General features: G+C 35.2%; 1 protein-coding gene across 10 annotated transcripts in view; it reads left to right on the top strand.

The window, feature by feature from the left end:
- MCTP1 (multiple C2 and transmembrane domain containing 1) overlaps nucleotides 1-21463 on the top strand; it is a 491422-nt gene that overhangs the window by 256367 nt on the left and 213592 nt on the right. For all 10 annotated transcript variants that reach the window (XM_036308587.1, XM_036308586.1, XM_036308588.1 and 7 more), the window contains 3 exons: nucleotides 2528-2670; nucleotides 11242-11321; nucleotides 14449-14560. In XM_036308587.1, coding sequence (XP_036164480.1) covers nucleotides 2528-2670; nucleotides 11242-11321; nucleotides 14449-14560 — 335 coding nt within the window. The remainder of the gene's footprint in view (nucleotides 1-2527; nucleotides 2671-11241; nucleotides 11322-14448; nucleotides 14561-21463) is intronic.

Genomic DNA, 21463 nt, shown 5'->3' with positions numbered 1-21463 from the left:
ATCCTAAAAACAGCCTTTCTCTTTCTATTATACCAATCCTTGAGATTTTTGTGCCTGTCACAGGCTAAAATATCTATCCCTAATCCTCAACTTAATGCTTAGACCTACTCTTGTTAGCTGGATTGTTATTTCTTCAGGCTGTTGGATATTTACTACCTCAAATGGCATCATGGATATGATGACAAATTCTGATTCTGTACTAAGTACTGAAGATTTTATAAAAGGGACCCCAAAGGCTCTGGTATTATAGCGCTTATTATATTTTAGCAGGTAGCAGTTATGTCGATGCTTTTCAAAATGAAAGACAGTAAATTGATGTAGGCCATGACTGGGAAAATACAAATGGGTACATGGGTTTTAATAACCTTCAATATATGTTTTACAACACTCTTAATTCCCAGGATCCTCAGCCCTAAGTTGGGAACTGCTGTTAATAATAGTCATTTTTAAGTACTTAACATTTTTATTGCATTGAGTTCCCTAAAGAATACATTAAAACAGGTTATGATGATATAGCCTGCATTTACATTTATAAATATTTTTTAAAGTTTGTACCATAATGATAAAATTAAACTACCCGAATGGGAATTTCGCATGGGAAATTGGGATCATTATTTCATTATGCTCAGGTCTCCTAGTAGGTGCATAAGAAAAAGGGCATTACATTTATTTGAGGAATGTGGAGAGTTTTGAGAGAGCCTCCAAGAGATTCAATAAGAAAAGCCAGATCCTATAAGGCACCGTATGTTTCCCGTATATATTTATGTGTCATTGAGATTAGGGGAGTGTAAGGAAGGGATATAGATAGTGAGTTTAAGGAGATCAGTATCATAATTGTAATGCCTAATATTCATATGGTGCTTTTCAGTTTTCATAGGCCCACTCATACTTTCCTTTAAATCATATAGACATAGTTACCATCTATAACTTCAGTTTGGGGAGAAAACTGAAAAATCAAACAAAATTTTATTATAAGGGCCTCGTATAAAGAGTTATTTCCTGAAGATGAAGGTTGTCACACACTGGAATAATTTACTTGGGGTCATTAATGATACACCTTCTCTAGGAATTCTTTTTTTTTTTTATAATATATTTTATTGATTTCTTTACAGAGAGGAAGGGGGAGGGATAGAGAGTTAGAAACATCAATGAGAGAGAAACATCAATCAGCTGCCTTCTGCACATCCCCTACTGGGGATGTGCCCACAACCAAGGTACATGCCTTTGACTGGAATCGAACTTGGGACCTTTCAGTCCACAGGCCAACGCTCTATCCACTGAGCCAAACCGGTCAGGGCTCTAGGAATTCTTAATAAGGACATAGACTCATTAGGCCAAGACTGATCTCATTCATGAGTCAAAATAGGAAATGGTATATCTGTGTAAGTATGTAAAGGCCCTTCTCTCTTGCAGGTGTAGTAGAAAAAGCACAAGCATTAGAGTCAAATAGTCTTGGTTGCAATCCTAGCCATCTCTTGCTGGCTGTGTGTCCATAAGCAACTTACTTGACAGCCCTGATTTTCTTTATTGTAAGAGGCTGTGGGTCTACAGGAAAGGCCTGACCCCACTCCAAGTCATGTAAAGGACATGCAGTTGGCTTGCACCCCAGTTCTTGTGATCTAGGCAAGTAGACATTTTGTCATAGCAACTGTTTGTGATAGCAACTGTCAAACATAGATGGAACTAGACAAAGCTTGCCCAGTCTTGCCCAGTCTATAATGATCTGCTACTTCCCCATGGTAGGCCAACCCCTAGCAGTGCTCTATGAAGCTTAGCTATAAAACAGTGTGTGTAAAAAATAAAGTTACTGGTGCCTTGTGCCAGTCCTCCTAAACCCCGGTCTCTGGTGCTTTCATCCCACGCCGCCATTACCCTATGGGACCATTTGGGAGCGGGTCTCCACACTTTATTTTGGGAGCTTGGGAGATGTTAAGGGATAATCTCGAGAGGACTTCATAAACATTTGTCCCCTTCCCCCTGATTCCTTCCTCTGAGACCTTCATTCCTTCCTAACGAGCTGAAACTGAAACTTCTGAGCAAAAGAGAATATGGAACGAAGGATGAAATTGAAGCCCAATTTGAGACTCATCTTTTTCTAATTACGCCCATTAAACTAGTATAAAATTTTAGCAGCATATGTAAGTCTAAAACTACTTAAATCAGCCAAGATTATGGATCATCCTTTCTAGAGTTAACCAGATGATACCAAGAGAATGTCAGATTAATCTCTATCATTTATAACATGAATTACATTTACATATGCAGCATGCAATAGAGTTTTTTAAAATACCAGAACAGGGTTACAGTATTGAGTATAGAAGATTGATAATGATAATTATTAGAATAAATAATTTACTGTCACTTTAATATTTCAGGAAAAATTTAGTAAAATACTCTTAGCCCTTATTTTCCAGGTGATAAGCTTTGTTTTTATTCCTTGAAATACTTGTTGGTGAGTAGATGAGCTATTCTCTTGCCTCCATAGACAGGCATAATTAACATGGATCAATTTGCTTTTCTATATCAGGGACAAGTGACCCATATGTGAAGTTTAAAGTTGGAGGAAAAGAAGTTTTTAGAAGTAAAATAATACACAAGAACCTCAATCCTGTGTGGGAGGAGAAAGCGTGCATTCTTGTCGATCATCTCAGAGAGCCATTGTATGTGAAGGTGAGCCATTTATTTGTTTTTCACTAATGCAATTTGACATAAAAATCCCTGTTTAATGACTTTTTGTCCTGTCTCTCTGTCTGACAAGATTTTTCACCAGAGATGCAGTCTGCTGTGCACAATTCTAATCTGTGAATGATGTGATAAAAAATGAGATCGAAGGGAGGAGGAGGTGTGGGAGCATGTTCTTCAGGACAGTACTATTGCCAGTCAGTCATTTAGGAGGACTATGAAGTCCACCTCCTCCTGCTCTGTGTGGTCAACTGGTTGAGTGCACGTTGGGAACATATACAAGCAAGTCTCCGTGTAAGCTAACAACAAGGAAATCTTACACAGTAGCCAGCCTTTCTGATTAAGAATTATATCAGGGCATCTACCAGTCCTGATTGCAAACCAAATGCTTTACTTGGAAAACAAGAAAGGTAAAGATAATAGGGGGAGAAATATTCCTGTCTCTATTGTATTATCAAAGATGAAAAAAAGTCTGTTCTTTAACTGAATGTAGTTTTTCAAAGAAGGATTTAAGGAAAGGGTTACAACCCTAATTCCTTGTTTTAGTTTCATACTTGACTTTCCTTTAATTCATATCTCTAGGTACATATATTCATTTTGGCTCCTATGTTCTGAGGACCCGTTCAGTGACTAAACCTTTTTCTATCTTTTCTACCACACCCTTCATCCTTTTCTCTAAATTGTTACAACTGGCACATGAGCCAAAAATCTCATATCATCGCTCTTTCAGCAGTCCCTGGACATCCTCCTTCCCCTCAACTCTCCATTTGTATTGCTTCCAGTTGTATCTCTTCTCCACATAAAGAAAAAAATAGTCCAGGTTTTATTAAACTCATAGCATGACAATTTATAAGATCAATGAATAGAGAATTTCCTAAGTCTACAGTTGATAAGTTTCTAGAATTCATTATGGGGAGAATAGACTTATTTCACATAAGAAATAGTCTCAAGTGGATTTAGCTAAAGGAAATCAATTAAACAGGATTAGTGAGCTGTACTTTAATATATACTATGCGGTGGCATAAGAATGATTGTGAGAGTATCCATCACCAACTCCTCCCACCGAAGAGATGACCTTCAGGGACAGAGATGTTTCTCCCTTGTTCCTCCCTTCTAGAAGGAAAGAAATGTCTACATGAGGAAAAAAAAGGAAATACCTTCATAATCAGAGATGAAAAAAGAATTTAAGAAAGACAAGTGGGATGTAAAGGAAATTTTCTTTCTAGGGAGGTTCAGAAGAGATGAGTTAGAGCAGCTGCAACCATGAAGAAAATGGGTTGAAAAAGAAATCGGGGGTGAATAAGGACAGCACTGGACAGTTGGATCTCATTTAACGTCCCTAAGAGAAAAGTCGGAGGGAGAAAAGGAGTAACTTTTATTTACCTTTGTTGTGGATCTGTTTCTTTAATGGGATACTATGGTATGACAGACGGGTGAGTCTTTACAAGGCTTACAAATGAACTTCCCCAGCAGATAATTGGGTGAGTTCTTTCACTTTTCTTTTGTATTCAAGAATGAGTATTACTCTATGTGAAAATCCAAATGTCAAAATGCTTATTTCAAGAAATCTCCTAATTGGGTCAAAAAGAAATTAAAAACAAGAAAATGATGGGGGAAAAATTTTGTCTAGGAGTGAGAGAGCAAGAATCTATACACACAGATACACTTGTACTATAAATGGAGAAGGTGACACTGTGTGCAGATGAACGACACACTGTGAACACAGAAGCTGGGAGAGAGCACCCAAGGGTTGCTTTTGTTTCTCTACTACTTTGAGTTCTCCGTGTACAACATTAAGTAGCCACGGCTTCACTTCTACCATACAGAAGATACACAGTGAATTGTAAAAGTTTTCAAGTTAAACAGAAATCACACTGGCCTCTCAAGTACTAGTACAACCACAAAAATGATCATATTTTACTTTATGTATTATGTTATGATTTTTAATATGCTTTGATATTTTTTATTTGATTTTCATTTTCTGTTAATTGCATAGGGCTTCTTTTGAAAAAAAATCTCTAAATTTTTGCTTTATTTTTTTGTTTCATTTTATTCACTTTTTGCCTAACCTTGGACACACAAGGATCTAAATAAAATACATTGGTAGAAATGATATTTGAAGTTAGTAGAATTTCATGAAAATTGCATCATTTTCATGGTCTCCACACAGCCTTGTGTTGTTGACTGACTTGATTTTAATATAATGCCCACATCCTCCATGAGGGGAGATTAATCTTGCCTGAAAGATTTCTTAGGGACTAACCAATTCTGTAGTGACAGGGAATATGAAAATGTATCCATGAACTGGATGGTTATAAAATATTAAGTGCACTACTTTCCCATATCTAGTCAGAGGAAAAAGAACCCATGTCTACCCCGGGGTCTGATTTCTATGGATGGAAAGCTCACCAAGGGAAATACTAGTAACATAGTTCTGAACGCAGGTTACAAAATCACATTAAAGTTTCAGTGTTTGTACTGAAACTTTCTAGTAAAGACAGATTTTTTTTTCAAAAAATCCTGGTACTGGATTTCTGCACAAAATAAATAAGATTATACTTTGCAACTGGTTGAGATTTGTATAGCTTTTAGTTTAGTGGAAAGAAAATATTCCTTCCATTCTGAATGCCTTCACAGTAAGGGCAGGAGGTGAAAACATTTTGGAAAAAGGGACTAAAAAATCATTTATAATAAGGTAGGAGTAGAAGTAGGGAGTTAAAATGTGGTACTTCTAACAGAGACAGGAGCCTCTGGAGCCTGCTCTGTACCCTCAGGGATGCTTTGGCACATCTTAAACAATGGGGTAAATTCAGCATCCATTTCCACTGAACTGAATTAAAATTCTCCATTGTCATTTCACTGACTCTGTTATCTAAGGTACACAGTGAAAACCCAGAGTTATAATGGAAGAGACAGAAATACTATAAAGGGGAAATGTTTGTGTAAATTGTTGCATGTTTGGCCTAATCATGAGCTTGTAACCTGGGCATTAAATTGGAGTGCTCTCTGGAATAATAGAAAAATGTTGATACTTGGGAAAATAGTTCCATCAGGGGCTATATTACTGTTTCTTAGATTGTCATTTTAACAAAAGTGGTAGTTCCTTAAATGACACATGTCTGTTTAAGCTTAAGATATAAGATTGAGAAGGTACTATATGGTTGGTTCAATTAAAGGACCACATTCCTGTCTTAGGTAAAATTATTCCTCAGTAGGTTTTAAGGGCCCTAAAAGGATGTCATATACCAATAATCTCCCACCCTGGCTGTACACAAGATTATCCAGAAAGCTCTAAAGACTCTAGATGTTCTAGTCTCTTTCCTAAAGATTTTGATTCAGGACTTAGGAGATAGAGCCCATGTTTCTGTGTTTTAAAAAAAACAGTAGTTTTTTCTGATGCACTGCTTAGGTAGGGAGTCACATTCCTAGACATTTACATGGAAACAACTGAACAGTTTGAATGGAAATATGTTTGCAGTCATAAACCACAGAGAACCCAGAAGAAATTATTCTGAAGTTAAACAATGTTGGTATTATCATGTGTGTTTTTGTTTGTTTGTTGTTGTTGTTGTTTTTTTTGCATGATTCAAAAACACTTCCTAAATGCACGAATCAAGAATCTCCTTTATTTTAGATTTTAAAAATCTATAGGAAAACAAAACAAAGAAACAAACAAAAAAACATGATTATACTTGCTTTTGCTTTATGGGCAAAGAACGTGAGGTTATTGAGTCTTGGGATAGAATCTAGAGTCACATCATAGCTGCCATTTACTGAGCATTGTGTTAAGTGCCTGAGCTATTGTATCTCATGTATCCTGATAATATCCCTACAAGTAAGTAACTGCTATCATCTTTTTAAATTTTATTAAAATTATTGGAGTGTTATTGGTTAATAAAATTACGTAGGTTTCAAGTGAACAATTTTATAATACACATCCATATATTGCATTTGTGTGTTCACCACCCAAAGTCAAATCTCCTTCCTGTTAGGGTTGGGCAGGTGACAGGGGCTGTGAAAGAATTCACAACTAAAAGAAGAGATAGAGAGAGAAAGTTTATTTTACTTTCCACTAAGGAAAAGGGCCAGTGCATTGCTAATCAATACAGGACAAGAAACTATAAGCAGCTTCCCCTTTTAAAGGGTAATGGCTGCTGTTGCTAGGTGACAAGTAAGGGAGGAGGATTTGGGCTGAAGTGAAGTTTGTTTTTCAGGAGACAGTCTGGACAGATGTCCTAGGGAGGTGTCTTATCAGTATTTTCCCCAAACCTATAAAACATGCTTAGAGCAAAAATTATGAAGAGTTCAAAAGAGGCCTGTTTGAAGGGAGGGAATAAGGGAATTTTCTACAACTAGAGACTCCTTGGTGCAAATTATCCCTGATTTGCAAAAACACCAGGAAGGAGTGTTATGCAAGACTGTAGCCTTGAGAGTAGCTTATCTTGTCTTGCAGTTTGAACAGAGGGGCTGTTTGAGTCAGAGGAGCTAACAATCTTGGGGTCTAATTACCAGGTGCTTCTCATAAATTGTGGAAGGCTACATCAAAGAAAAAGAAAGGCCTTTTTTCCTGTCCTTACACTTCTGTCACCATATATTTGACCCCCTTTATCCTTTTATACCTTCCTTCCCCCCCCCTCCCCTTTGTCTCTGGTAACTACCATACTGTTGTCTGTCTGTCTCATCTCCTTTATATAGGTAAATGAGTCCCAGAGGGATGAAGATTGCTATGTCCACTCAGCAATAAAGCAACAGAGCTTCTATTTTTCACTAAAAATGATTAACTGCAATGGCCACAGTTAGTTTTGTTTTGTTTCATTTCTTTGTTTTACAATGTCAGTTCTATTCTTTAGAGTTTAATTGTTCTTTTATAGTAAAATGGTTATTTTAAAGCTGCCTAGGTATGAAAATGAGTCATGGATATATTTTCTGAGAAGAATCTTATATCTTGGGTCATAGTGTATGTATGATCTGGGTACCTTCCCACTTTCTATTCCCATTAAGCCTCCTTACTTCATTCTATTGCCAGCTTCTCTTATACAAACAGCAGTTCCCATTATTCCCCTACGCTGAGATATTTTTCTCCATGGCACTTGTGACTACCTAACATGCATTTGTTTATTGTCTGCATCTTTCCCTTATACGGAAGACCCAAGTAATCAAAGACTTTGTTTGTTTAACTGCTATATTTCCAGTGCCTAGAACAGTACTTGGCAAATGGTAGGTGCTCACCAAATATTTTTTTCATATAAATGAATGAATAAAAATATGAATCATTCAAACCATCAAATTAAAACTCCCCCAAAGCCATAATTACCTAGGAATAGTTCAGTAATTTGAGCTAACAAGTCCCCATTCAGGCTGATGTCAGTGGGAGTTGTTTTCTGTTATTTGCATAAAAAAGTATTTTAACTGATCCACAACCTAATTCAGTTTTTATTGGGAGACAATTGACTCAGAAGCTAAACAAATGCATTTAGTAGAATATGTGTTATTTTAAACTCATTTGAGAATGAAGAGAGGTGTTACTGAGCCCCCAGGCAATTTCTACCTAAATTTACCTCGTATTTCCAACACAATGGAGTGGAGGGTTCATGAAAGCAAAGATCCCATTTAATTGTTCACATTTGAATTCCCAGAACTTCACCCAGAGTTATGTTTGTTAAATTTCTGAAATTCAGTATAACAATATTTGAATCTGACTCCTTTCAATCCTGGGATTTAAGGGAAAGTAACATATTCTTTTTAAGTTTTGGATTCATTATCTGCAGAACGGAACAATACCTTGTTCACTGAGTTGTGTAAGAACTAAATTTAAAAATCTATGTAATGCATTTAACACTGTGCCTAACATATAGTAAATATAGAAAAAAACACCATTCATCAGAATTAACTGTGCATATTGTGTAGTGGGAGTATCTTTTCCTTTTATTTATTTTCTATGCTCTACGTTTCTGAAGCTCCACCTAAAGCAGTGTTCCCTCTGACAAATGGTTTATAGAACTTGAACCAAGTAATATAGCTAATAATTTCGTAACGAATGAATGCTGATGTTTCCATTTGGTCCCAGGTTTATGCGTTTGCTGGTTAATAGGAATTGAGAACTAAACATCTAGCATTAAGACAGTAGGAAAGACTCTCACCATGAGAGTAAACAGAGTTTAAATGTTGAATCACCCAGCTGGGCTGTCTATACTTAACCAATTCCCTAGTCTCACAGCTCTTCACTCACATGTACAGGTGTACCCCAGGTGTTCTCATTGATTATACTTCACTATAGTCTCCCCAAGATTTTAAGCCTTGGGGTAATACAATTAAAAGAGATTGTACAAGAGAAATTTCTCTAATTTTTAATGTAAATTTTATGTTGTAAAGTACAGTACTGCAGCCACTTGCAAATACCCAGGTGGCAGTTGCATAGACGTGCAATATATTCATGTGATATGCCACTGAGTGATGACTAAAGCTCAGAAGTGTAATTGATCAAGGAGAATATTTATTGCAGGGGTGCTGTGCTTTCTACAACAAATGTACTTCTGAAAGATAGTAGGTAAATCAAATGACTGTAAATTGAATAATTGAAGAGGCATTAGGGGAACTTATTACTTAAATAAATCCCCTTATGACTCCTCAAATTTAAGAATCCTTTTATAATGCAAAGTATTTATCTTACTGTTTTAATATTGATTTTTTTCACGTTAAGAAGTACACCTGCACTAGAGAAAAAGCAGTAACTGATTCAGGCTGCTGTGGATGCTGTTACCTCTGCTTCCAGCTTTCAAACTTGTACCAAGAATTGGGCACAGGAGCACCGGGCTATGGATTCTCACATCCTGGAGAGTCTACTGGCCTGGGTTGTCCTTTCAAGAGAGAACTTACCTATTTATACTCATATGCTCCAGTATAAGAGTATACGATTTTCTGTTTCAAAAGGTCAAGAAACACAGCTCAAACTTCATCTAGTAGCAGTTTTTTCATCTTAAAAATTTCCTTGACCTCCACTGTTTTTCTTTCTTTTCAGTCCCTGTTCTTTTCTTTACAACACTTACCAAAATGTGTAATCACCTATGCACTTCCTTGTTTAATATGTGTTTCCTTCACTAACCTGTAAACACTGACAATGTCAGTTTTGCTCACCACTGTTTTCTCAATGCTTAGCATAGTCTGACACATGATAAGTACTGAATCAATCTTGACTGAGAGAATGAATGAGTAAGAAAAACTTAAATACATAAAAATTAGCCAAGTCCCATTTACTTAGAGCAGTGGTTCTCAACCTTCTGGCCCTTTAAATACAGTTCCTCATGTTGTGACCCAACCATAAAATTATTTTCGTTGCTACTTCATAAATGTAATGTTGCTACTGTTATGAATCGTAATGTAAATATCTGATATGCAGGATGGTCTTAGGCGACCCCTGTGAAAGAAAGGGTCCTTCGACCGCCAAAGGGGTCGCGACCCACAGGTTGAGAACCGCTGACTTATTTTTTTTTTTAGAAAGGCCCCTAACTGGTCTAGCTCTGAGCTTTCTCTCCAATCTCCTTCCACTCTCCATCTTTCTCAATCTGCTTCAACCACAATGGTTTCTTAATAATTATCCTTGAATATGCTAATTGCTTGCTGTTTCCTCCACCTAGAGTGCTCTCTCCTTACTAACAGAGGTTAATCTTTCTCAGCACTGGGTCTCCGTAAGAACACACTTCCTCCAAGGGGCCTTCCTGAACTCCCTATCTAAAATGACAGCTCCCAACACACCCCTTAGATTTTTTTTCTCCATAGCGTCCATCACTAAACTGTACATGTCTACTTGGGTATTTATTGACTGTTGCACCTCTAAACATAAGGAAGTCAGGGACATTGCCTGTCTCATTCACTGAAGTAGGAATAAGAACCATGAAAAGCACAGAGAAGATACTGGGTAAATTGTTTTGACAGATGGAAGAAATGTTCTCTCTTTTCTTGACTTTTCTGTTGTTAGTCATGTTAGCATTTTCCCCTAGTCATTTCTTGTGATAATCAAATTAATTTAACTTAACGTTAATATAACCTTATTAAATGCTTCAATCATATCTCAATTTTCACCTATTTGTATGCTTCAATGATATTGTCCTATAATGTTATAGAATTTATCTACAATGACCTGAGGCATATGAAGAACTTGGAATTACATTCTCATCATCTGTAGCTCAGTTTGGAAGACATCTTTGTTGAATTTCTTACAAACTTACTCTGCCTTCCAGGAATGCTATGCCCTTCTGTAATATGAGGAAAATATTCGAAGTCTGTGTTTCCCACATTTTTAATGATTTATTGTGTATTGATGATTTATTGTATTTTATTGTATTGTTATAAATCAATAACTTTAAGTAGGAAATTAAATACCATGTTCTTTGAATGCTTTCTGAGATCCTAGTGTTACACAGCACAGAAATAAATTTTTAAAAATAAATACTAGGAAATGACATTGTTTAGGTGACATTGACAAAATCCAATACCAAGATGTTTTCATTTAAAGCTTATTTTGGAATTTTTTATAATAATGTCTTCTTTTTGTCTTCTTAGGTATTTGACTATGATTTTGGACTACAAGATGATTTTATGGGTTCAGCCTTTCTTGATCTCACACAGTTGGAGTTGAACAGGTGATCTTTGAACTGTCATAATATCACTACACTTTGTTAGGAAGCTGGGCCAGTGTAGTAAATAATGTCAGCAGATCTGGATTCTAGTCGCTGTTTAGTCTTGTATGGTTGTGAGCCCTCATGCTAGGCAGACTTTCTTAAGTACATTTTTCTCATCAACCCAATGGAAATAAAAACATCTTCCCTGATTATCTTACTCAACAACCATTCAACAGAAAAATTCTTGGATGCCTGCTTTGTGCCCCAGCACAGTGCTAAGTACCAGGAATCTAGAGATAAATGACACATTCCTTGCTCCTGCATTGCTTGTATGGTTGTAAAGGGGCATAAAGAAGATTATGCTTGCTAATCATATTTATTAACTTAAGAATCAGGCCACCATATGGGAATAAAACGTGTGCACTTTTCTTCAAAAACTGCAACTTATTACCTGAGCCAAAGGACTCACCAGTAATTTTAGGTTACCAGGAATGCCCGGAAAGTGGAGGCAGCCTGGCTGTATTTGCTCAGTTACATCAGTTTGCCATTGCTTGACCCGTTGTAAAGTTATATTATTATTGCTAATATTAATTATTCTTTGTACCGAGTTATGGTCTTATATTTTTAAAAATTCATTTCAACATAGGAGCTAAGAATTGATTAATACTATGGAAGAAAAAACAGGCTCAAGTAGTGCTGAAATGGGTTGCAAAGGAAGCTGTAAAATCTTTGACGGTTTTATGGAGAAGGAATTCTGTTTCAGATGATCATGCTCCATCATGTGGCAGGAATAGAGGAAAGCAATATAATGGGCTAGATTACTACTCTATATTTCTATAAATGTAGATGTGTGGAGAAATATAAATTATGGAGACCCCTTAACTGTTACAGTCAGCTGAATTTGAGCACAGCTTATTGGTTTCCCAAAGATCATTTTTGCCTCAAAATTGACAAAAGAGGGGCCTTTCTGTAATTCCCACGTGTCCTTCATTGCAACCGAAAGTGCAGGCTTGACCTAAGACTAGAACCCAAGTAATCGCTGGTTCCCCACCTCACTACAGTTGAAGGAAGTGTCCTAGATGGTGGTGTATGTAGTTCATTATCGTAAAAACTGAGCTCCAACTGGGATGGACTGTGCTGTAAAGGCCATATTATTCTATAAAGACCATATTATTTTCTCTGAAGACTTCTACATAAGGATATGCAAACTATTGGACTTAATCACAGAGCATAATTTTCTCTTCTTCTCTATTAAAGATAAAATTATTGTGAAAAATAACTTTAAGTAGAAAACTATGGGATGATTAAGAAAATAAAAAGATATGCAAGCATTTGGTGTTTATGTTGACACATTATTTATTTTACATATTAACTAATCATTCCATTTTCCCCAAACACTTTTTAAAATCACATACTGCTTTTGAAAATTATATATTTATAATTATGCTGTTGCATTCCATGTATAAATAAGTAGCCTCTGGGTGTAGAAAAATGGGTAATAATAGTAACATATAAGTACTTATGCTACTATATAATGCATTAAGGTATTTCTTTGAAAGAAAATAATAGATGTATCATAAAGCAATTGCAAATGTCCTTAAATCTTTATCATGCAATCATTATAAAAATGTAATGAAGTTTTTCCTATTAGTTTGTATGTGTAATCATTATAGGAAAACAAGTCAAACCAAGTTGTAAACCCATACACATACATGCCCACACACACACACACACACACACATATATATATATATATATATATATATATATATACACACACATGCACAATATAATACTTAATATATATTTGTTAAAATAAAAAGAGTAAGTTTGTTATTACCTGAACATAATTAGCTATAACTAAAATCATATTGGAACAATTTTCATCACAATGATTATAGCGTATATATATTATCTTTCTAACAGGTTACTTGTGTTTCAGTTAAAGCCCCTGATATTAGAAACCTGTTTATATTTTTAATAATGTCATTCCTTGACTTGGTAAATTAAGCATTATTTGAAAGAGTTTCCTAGTATTATAATAAACTACATAAGGTTCTCAATCCCAAATCCTCGTCCCAGTATTAGATTCCAACTGTATCATTTCCTCATTGTAGGTAAGGATCTTATCTTTGGTCTTGAGGTCTGGTTTTTACCCATAATCTAGCATAATGTGTGACATTTAATATGTGCTTAATACATGTTTTGTGAATGAAGTGAATGAGCAAGTGACTGAACAAGCAAAGGAACATTCCTAATTTGCCAACATTTCAAGATTCAAGTTTAGCACCAAACGTTACACAATCACTTGGGTTAATGAAGGGCATGAACCCTAATTTGTTAAATATAAATTAAAATATGGAAATAAGATATTGCCTATACATTGCTTATTGAATCTATATTTTGCTTATTTTCTAAAAGTGAATGTGAGTAATAAATACTAAGCAATTCATAATGTCTTCCTCAGATACCTAACTATAATGATTGCATGATAAAGATGTAAGGACATTCTAAAGTCTTCTAAGTATTGACCAAATTATTGATTTTCTTGTATTTCTGAACCTGAAAATGGTTCAGGCATAGGTTTAAAAAAACCTACAAAATAGAAGTACTGTTTTAAATACTGGAATTTCTTTCAAGTAATTAGACATTGTTTTTAAAGTATGTCTGTAATATATAGCAGGCAAAGTATATTTTGTATTTTCCTCTTCTCTCACTCATTTATTTACTCAATATCATACTCCTGCTTTAAAAAAAATCTTAAAGATGTAAAAGGAAAATAGTGGTCAATAAGTGACCCTATTTAGTTCTATGACTCAAATTTATAGAAAATACCCACCATTACATTCTGTGTGCTTCGAGATCATAGAGCAGGAACGTGTATGTTTCTCAATACTGTTGTGGTTTTTTGGCCTTTCCCATGACCCCGTGGCCTTTGTAGAACCCCGTACAGGACTGAAACTTATCTAGTGAACCCAAGTATACCCTGTTGGCTCAAAACCTATTGGACAACTTAATTCATTGATGAAATGTTAATAACAACAAAATTGTAACAAGAGTGTAAAGGAAGACCAAAATATTTATATAAAATATATTTTTGGCTTATTCATTTTATAACTGTTCAGAATCTTAATATTTTCTGCCACAGGCCCACCGATGTGACTCTACCACTGAAAGATCCCCACTATCCTGACCATGACCTTGGAATCATTTTGCTGTCAGTCACCCTTACACCTAAGGAAGGAGAACACAGGGATGTGGTAAGTCGCCCCACAGCCTGGTAGGGCTGTTTTCATGCTCTCAAACTTGCCCTCTGGTGTCCATTCAAACACTGTTTGAATGTTGTGAGCTTTCTCTGAGCCCAGAGGTAATAATAAAGAGAAGCAGGGTATGAAAATCTGGCCTGTCCTTTGTTTCTGTGAGTATCCCGGTATCACTAGTCCTTGTATATTGCATCTCTTGAACTCAAATCTCCTGTCCTATGCTCCAGATCAGAACCTCTTGTTGTAAATAAGAGACACATTTGCATCTTTTATTATCATTTGATTTACCCAGTTTCAGACATGTTGTGTTGCAAACAAATGATAGTGTTCATTCAGGGAATACATTTATTAATGAATTAAATATCTGGAGTTCTACCTGGAGGTATCCAGAACTTACCATTTTGACTATATTGTCAGGTGTGCCATAACAAAGAAAGTAAAGTGAAATGATAACAGAGTTTCTGCTTTCTGGTATTTGTTTGCTGAATGATAAGTGAGTACTTTTAATCTTTTTGATGGACTACCATATCAGTGCTACCCATTTCCCAGCACTGGCTGTCTCTACTTCTTTGCACATCATGCTGCTGTGAGAAGCTGACGAGGGATACAGAGGAGCCAATTACTATATCACTGCTGAAGGAATATTAAAAATGGCAGGTTTGACCCACATTGGTATGCTGGCCAGTGCACTTTCTGCCACAATTTACCAGAGATTATTTATTAGACTCCATGTGCTTTTGTGTACCGGGAGCTACTCTCACTAGGTCTGATTGTAACATATTTTAGGAGTAGACATAATCTCTTAGGCAAGTTCAAATGTTCTTTCAGCAATGTGTGTGTTGCTGTCTTAAAATAAGGCATGATTAGAGTAGGTATATATCATTTTCTGAAAGGTATTATTGATATTTTCTCTAAATTGTAGATGGAAATAATGAATTGCATCTTCAAATTAGTGTTTTAAAATCATTGAAAAATTCACCCTTCTCAATAAGTACTTTTCTCTGTCTTTTAAAGAATTAAACAGTAAATGCACATATTCATAGGTAATATTTAAGTATGATTTAAGTGTCTATAACTATTCAGTGAGAAAGAAATTTCTATTTTCAAGCAAGTATTAGCAAATAATTCCTACTGTGAGAACTTAGCATGATGGAAGAATATATGTATGTGTGCACAGGCCCATGTGTGCAGACAGAAGAATGGGTGAGGACGTGGTACTCAATAAGAACCTGCTATACACCAGGTCCTGTGCTAGACCCTAAGGATATAGGAGAACTTATATCCAGTGGAGAACTCGGGAATAAAAAAAAATCACTGAAGAACTCATATGCTGACAGCTGTTTAAAGTGTCATGAAAGAGAGGCACGTGTTGCTATAACAGCAAATATAGGAGAAATTGTTTCAGTCTGGGGGATGGGATTCTCTAAGGAGGTCAAATAGGAGCTGAGGTCTAAAGTATAAATAGGAGTTAGTAAGGCAAAAACGAGGAAAAGAGGCAATATTTTAACAGAATAAAACAGCCTGTGCAGAGGCCTTATGGCTAGAGGAACCATGCTGCATTTGAGGAATTTAAAAAGTATTGGAGCTTAGAGAAGGTGAAGGCAGAGCGTGTGGACGATCATGGTACACGATGACAATTGGAGTGGAAAGGAATGCTCAGCTTGTGTAGGGACCATTGGCCATGTTAAGGTTTGTGGTCTTTCCTCGGAGAGCAGTGGGAGCCATTGAAAAGTCTGTAACTGGGAAGTGGCATAATCATATTTGCTTTTTGAAAATAGCTCTGCATCTGCACGATAGGAAACCAATTAGAAGGCTATTGCAAAAATCCAGGTGGAAGATAATGGAAGTTTAGATCAGACCTGTCAGAGACAGAAATGGACGGAAATGATGAGATTTACCTACAGGAGGTAAAATCAACAAAACTTGGTGATAGAATGTTTTTGCTTTGGGATTCTTTGGTATTTTAATGAATAACAGCACTTCATACATGAAAATACCTAAGTGGCTGAGGTCTTGTATATCCCCGAACCATGTAGCTATTTGGGTGATTTGATGATGAAAGGTCTACTAAATTTTTATATTAAAGAGATATTTATTAAGTACTCTCACATCAAACTGAGGGCTGGAAGGATCAAATAAGTATCAAGTGATCTTATGATGGAACTGCTGTTTGTTCTAAATTCACAGAAATAGATGTCAGCACAGGCAAAGTAGTTCCCAGCTCTATTTCTTCTTCAACAATTCTTGCAAAAGTCCTTCAATCCTCATAGCTGCTCAGACTTATTTAGGCACAATGTCTTCCTAATTAGAAAAAATCATTTAAAACAATTTCAGTGCCTGGTTGTTGATCACCAGTGATTTCTCAAACATGAATAGGGAAGAAACAGGTGGGTTACATAAAACAGTTACACATCAAAAACCTGGCATTATTCATATTTTTTTCTTCCTTTCCTTTCTCTTTATCATATCTCTCCAGCACGAACAGTTCTTTTTGAAATCCTCATGTCATTTTCTTTACTTCAATCCCAGCTTTTTGGAAGAAATATTTTACTGCCAAGTATTTTTCATCCACTGCCTTACTTCATATCTTTCCCCTTCAAAGTCCTAAATAGCACTGGATTTATTCTGTGCCAACTGAAAAACTGTCTTTTTGCCTCCTGTATTAATGTGGATTCTCACCTGTCTTCTCTCTTCTTCGTCAGGGAAGCAAGTGGCTTAGTCAGGACTCAGTGCCTCAGAAAAGGCCTGACAGCTGCAGCCTATACCAGGCTTGCCTCTGGCTGGTGAACCATCCTGACCTTGGCCACACCTGAGGAGCAGAGAGGAGGGTGACAGGTGTGGCTATATTGGCTCCTCCTCATGGGTGTGATCATGTGATTAGTAGCTGGGAACATGAGTTGGCTATAGAGAAGTGGGTCAAGAGGTGGGGAGGAAGGTTCAAATGTTCCTCATAGGAAATTCTATTGAATTTCTCAATATCCTGGTGAGTCTGATGTCCTAGATTTGGATCTGGGTTCCTAAGCATATATTTTACTCAACATTTCTAACAAGTACATAATAATTTGCTTTTTTCTCCTTTTCTTTGGTCCATGTAGCAGTTCTTTGGCTATTTTAGTAATATTTCTAAATTGTTAAGTAACACTAGCTATGAGATTTTAAAACTATGAACAAGTACCATTTTTTCTATTTTGAAAAACAAAACAAAACAAAAACCCTCTTACTGATTATCTACTAAGCATTGTGCTAGGTTCTACCTTCCTCTTTTTTTTTCCTAAGTGTTCAGTAACCTGTGGTTACTTCTCTGGTTAAACAGAAACTCCTGATGAGGAACTTTAAGGTTCTTCAATCACCAACAATGTTCCCTCACTTGTAACTTCTGTTCCAGCCATGCAAACTCTTGCAAAACTCGCCTTCTGTAAGTCCAAGCTTTCTTCAATGTCACTTATACTTCTCCAAATGTACCTATACTATACTTCTGCTCACCTCCATCCTATATTCTATCAGTCCGTTTTTTTTTTAAAAAAAACATACATGTAAATTATTGCTTCTGATTTCCTTATGATAACATCTCTCAAAACCTAGCCTCGCTTTCTGTACCTAATGATTGTTCAATGGGTTGTAGCTGAATATCTATGAGGATTTGAAGGAATGGATGCTTCAAAGGTGCAGGAAAATATACTATGTTTTTTTTTCTTACTTCAATATTCAAATCCCTGAGGTTGTCACAAACAATATTAAATAATGATTTAAGTTTCCTTTTGAGTTCTTAAAATTAGTATGTTAATGATAATGTGCTTTAAATCAGTTTATATTGCTTGTCTCAAGATTTCTAAGGATGACAATGAATTAGAAGCAGGTCACTATATATTTTTTTCATTTTGTAACATGTTTGCATTAGCTAAATGCATTTCTCTGGAATACATTTGAATTTTCTTGGTTAAATCCAGCCAGAAATCCAATATGTCTTCAAATTAAATTTTTATATTCCTGAATACATAACATATTGCTACAGTAAAAATGACATGCTGAACTTTCACCCATTATCAAGGAACAAATCTTGTTTAGAGAAACCCTATCTCAAAATGCAGCAAACCAGGAATCAGTTAGTAATGATCACAATTCCATTTAATATTTAGAATGATATATGGGGATGAAATAGAAGGTGATTTTTTTTTTATTGACTCTCACACAGAAAAATTAGAAGAATTCTGTTCTCTTTGTTAACTCAGAAATTATTTAAGCTTTTGGGACTTAAGACTTTATTTTAAAAGCCACATGTTTATTCTTATGCCTGTGTTTACTAAAGTTAACTTATGTGTATTAAAAATGGAAAATGAAATATGAGTTTCAAGAGCCATTAAGAAATAAATGCTAACAATCAAATAGCATATAGAGCACTGATGTTAAGAAAATGCTGTCAAAAGTAGGAAAAAATGAGTAACTGGAAACAGAGTATTTAGCATCCGAAAGTGCTAAGATTTCTAAATCAGTTATCTTACGCATTTTTTATACACTGTCAATAAATGTCATGAATAATGCAGTTGGGTGACTTCTCCTTGTGTGGACTGCCAGTTCTGGAAATCAGTAAAACTAAAGAATGCATTGAAAAACCTATCAGCCTGCTGAATCCCCTAAGGCCTCTAAAATATGCAATGTCCAATCACAGCAATTTAAGAAATACAGTATAACAGCCAAAGTATTTCATAGTTGCTTATATTAAAATCTTCTTCATTGAGTTAATGAGTCTTTTTTAAAATCCCAGATGTATGTATACATATATGTGCGTGTGTGTGTATATATATATATATATATCAGTTTCCAGCATTTTGTGTAGGAGAACCCAAAATTTTCATGGGGGCATGCTGATGAGTTGCATGATACAACTGTCATTTCTGTTTGAATGCACGTCTTGTTTTTGAGCTCTTAAAAGTGTGTCGTGAATACATATGTGTCCTGTGTATGGTATTTTGGTCTGATGGTGTGTTTGAGTTCTTTCTGGCTCTTTTTCTAGCAGAGTTCAATCCACAACTTTCTTCATTGGAGAATTTGTGAAATAAAAGTGAGTTAATTTGTGTTATACACTCTCTTAGATAACCTAGATGTAAAAATTGCTTGGCTAAAGCAAAAAAAAAGAAGAAGAAGAAAGAAAGAAAATTCTAAGAAACATATGAATTGACCCTAATTGGCTTTTAATAAATTAAAAAATTTTCCATTTTGGTTTATTTTTTATTTTTTCCTGAATTATTTCATAGCTAACATTTGAAAAAACATCCACCTATAAAAATGTGATACATATATTTTATGATATGTGTATAAAATAATATCTACTCATTCTGTAATTTCTTTCTATAAAGCCATGTAATTGCCTAAAAAACCACAACAAAATATACAAGTACAAAGTGGATTGAGATTGTGGAATCTTTAAAAAAAAGTAATCAGTTTTGCAGTTCTATCACAGGCCATATTTTTATGCTACTTATTTATTTTATTGGCTTCAAAGAAAGTTGAGCTGCTAATAAATTTTTTTGATTATACTCTAATGATATTAGGTAATGACACTTTCAAAAACAAATTCATATGTTTCTTAGCTGAAGATCATATAGCAAAAAACAAAATCTTCTTTTTCTATAATTTGCTTCATCTCCTATCTTTAACATTCCCCAAACAATCTTTCTTTTCTAACATGTTTCAAAAATAGCAAAGGAAGCATAATAGTATGTCTGTTAAATTCACTTTTTAAAAAAATTTTTCTACTGTTTTCAGTTTAATTGAATATACCTTAACCCAACCATCTAAAGTAAAAAGAAGACTTGCAAGAGGGATACGCAAAGTTATTATTTAGTTATTTGTTTTGGTTAAAGAAGCAGAAATATTGTTATAAGATCTAGGACCATTCTGAGAGTCACTGGATCTAATAAAAAACTCAAGATACTCAATCAAGAAAATAATGAATTGGTTCCCATAAATGCCAGATCTTTCATATTTACACTTAGGAAAGTTACTACTGACTTTTTGTTTGTATCAGTGTCTCAATCTGAAGAATAATACCATGCCGCCTGTTTGTAAAGCCAATTTTGAGAGGCAGGAAAAATACCAACCCTATAGTTCGTTTTACGTTTTAATAGTATGCGGTAGTTCTGAGTCAGGAGATGTGACTTTGCCAGTAGTAGTGAATCCGTATACAATAGAGTAGCATTACCCTGAAATTCAACTCTCTCTCATGTTCTTAGCTTCTTTTCTTTTTTTTTTATAGTACAACATTTCTTACAGAATGGAATTTTATAAGATTCTTAGGTACTAGATGATGATGACAAATGGCCATGAGTTAAGAGATTTTACTTTTCAATTTACTTATCTTAATTGTTCTGTTTATTTGACTCAAAACATTGTCTCTAAGAATTACCATTCTTTGTTCCTTGAAACTCTGCTGTCTGTGAAAATTGAACATTTATTTTCTGACTCCTAATGGGACTGTTTTTATGAATATGTCATACTACAAAAATGTTTGGTTTCCAATTACCTTTTAGTGATGATGGAAAGTGGTAGTGGTGATGATGATGATAGTTGCAATAACTTATTTTACATCAACAACAAACATTTACCACATGTCCATTACATGCGCATCTCCACAACCCAGTGGTGGGTTTTGTTACTTTAAAATGAATTGGACATTAGTACTTAAAAAAAATTTAAAATAGTTTTATAATAGTACTTAATAGCAATGCTTTGCAGTTTCCTGGCTCCATTTGGGGGGGTTGGAAATGGGAAATTATAACCTTAGGAAATCTATTATTCTTCCCTATTTTCATCAATATTTAACTCAGCAAGTATATAGAGAAAGTATAACCCATAAAACCACTATTTATAGAAAGTAGGGATGTATACTTATCTTTGACAATT

This window comes from Myotis myotis, unplaced genomic scaffold, assembly GCF_014108235.1.
Source record: "Myotis myotis isolate mMyoMyo1 unplaced genomic scaffold, mMyoMyo1.p scaffold_m19_p_5, whole genome shotgun sequence".
Taxonomy (NCBI): Eukaryota; Metazoa; Chordata; class Mammalia; order Chiroptera; family Vespertilionidae; genus Myotis; species Myotis myotis.
This window is presented reverse-complemented; position numbering and strand designations above follow the sequence as displayed.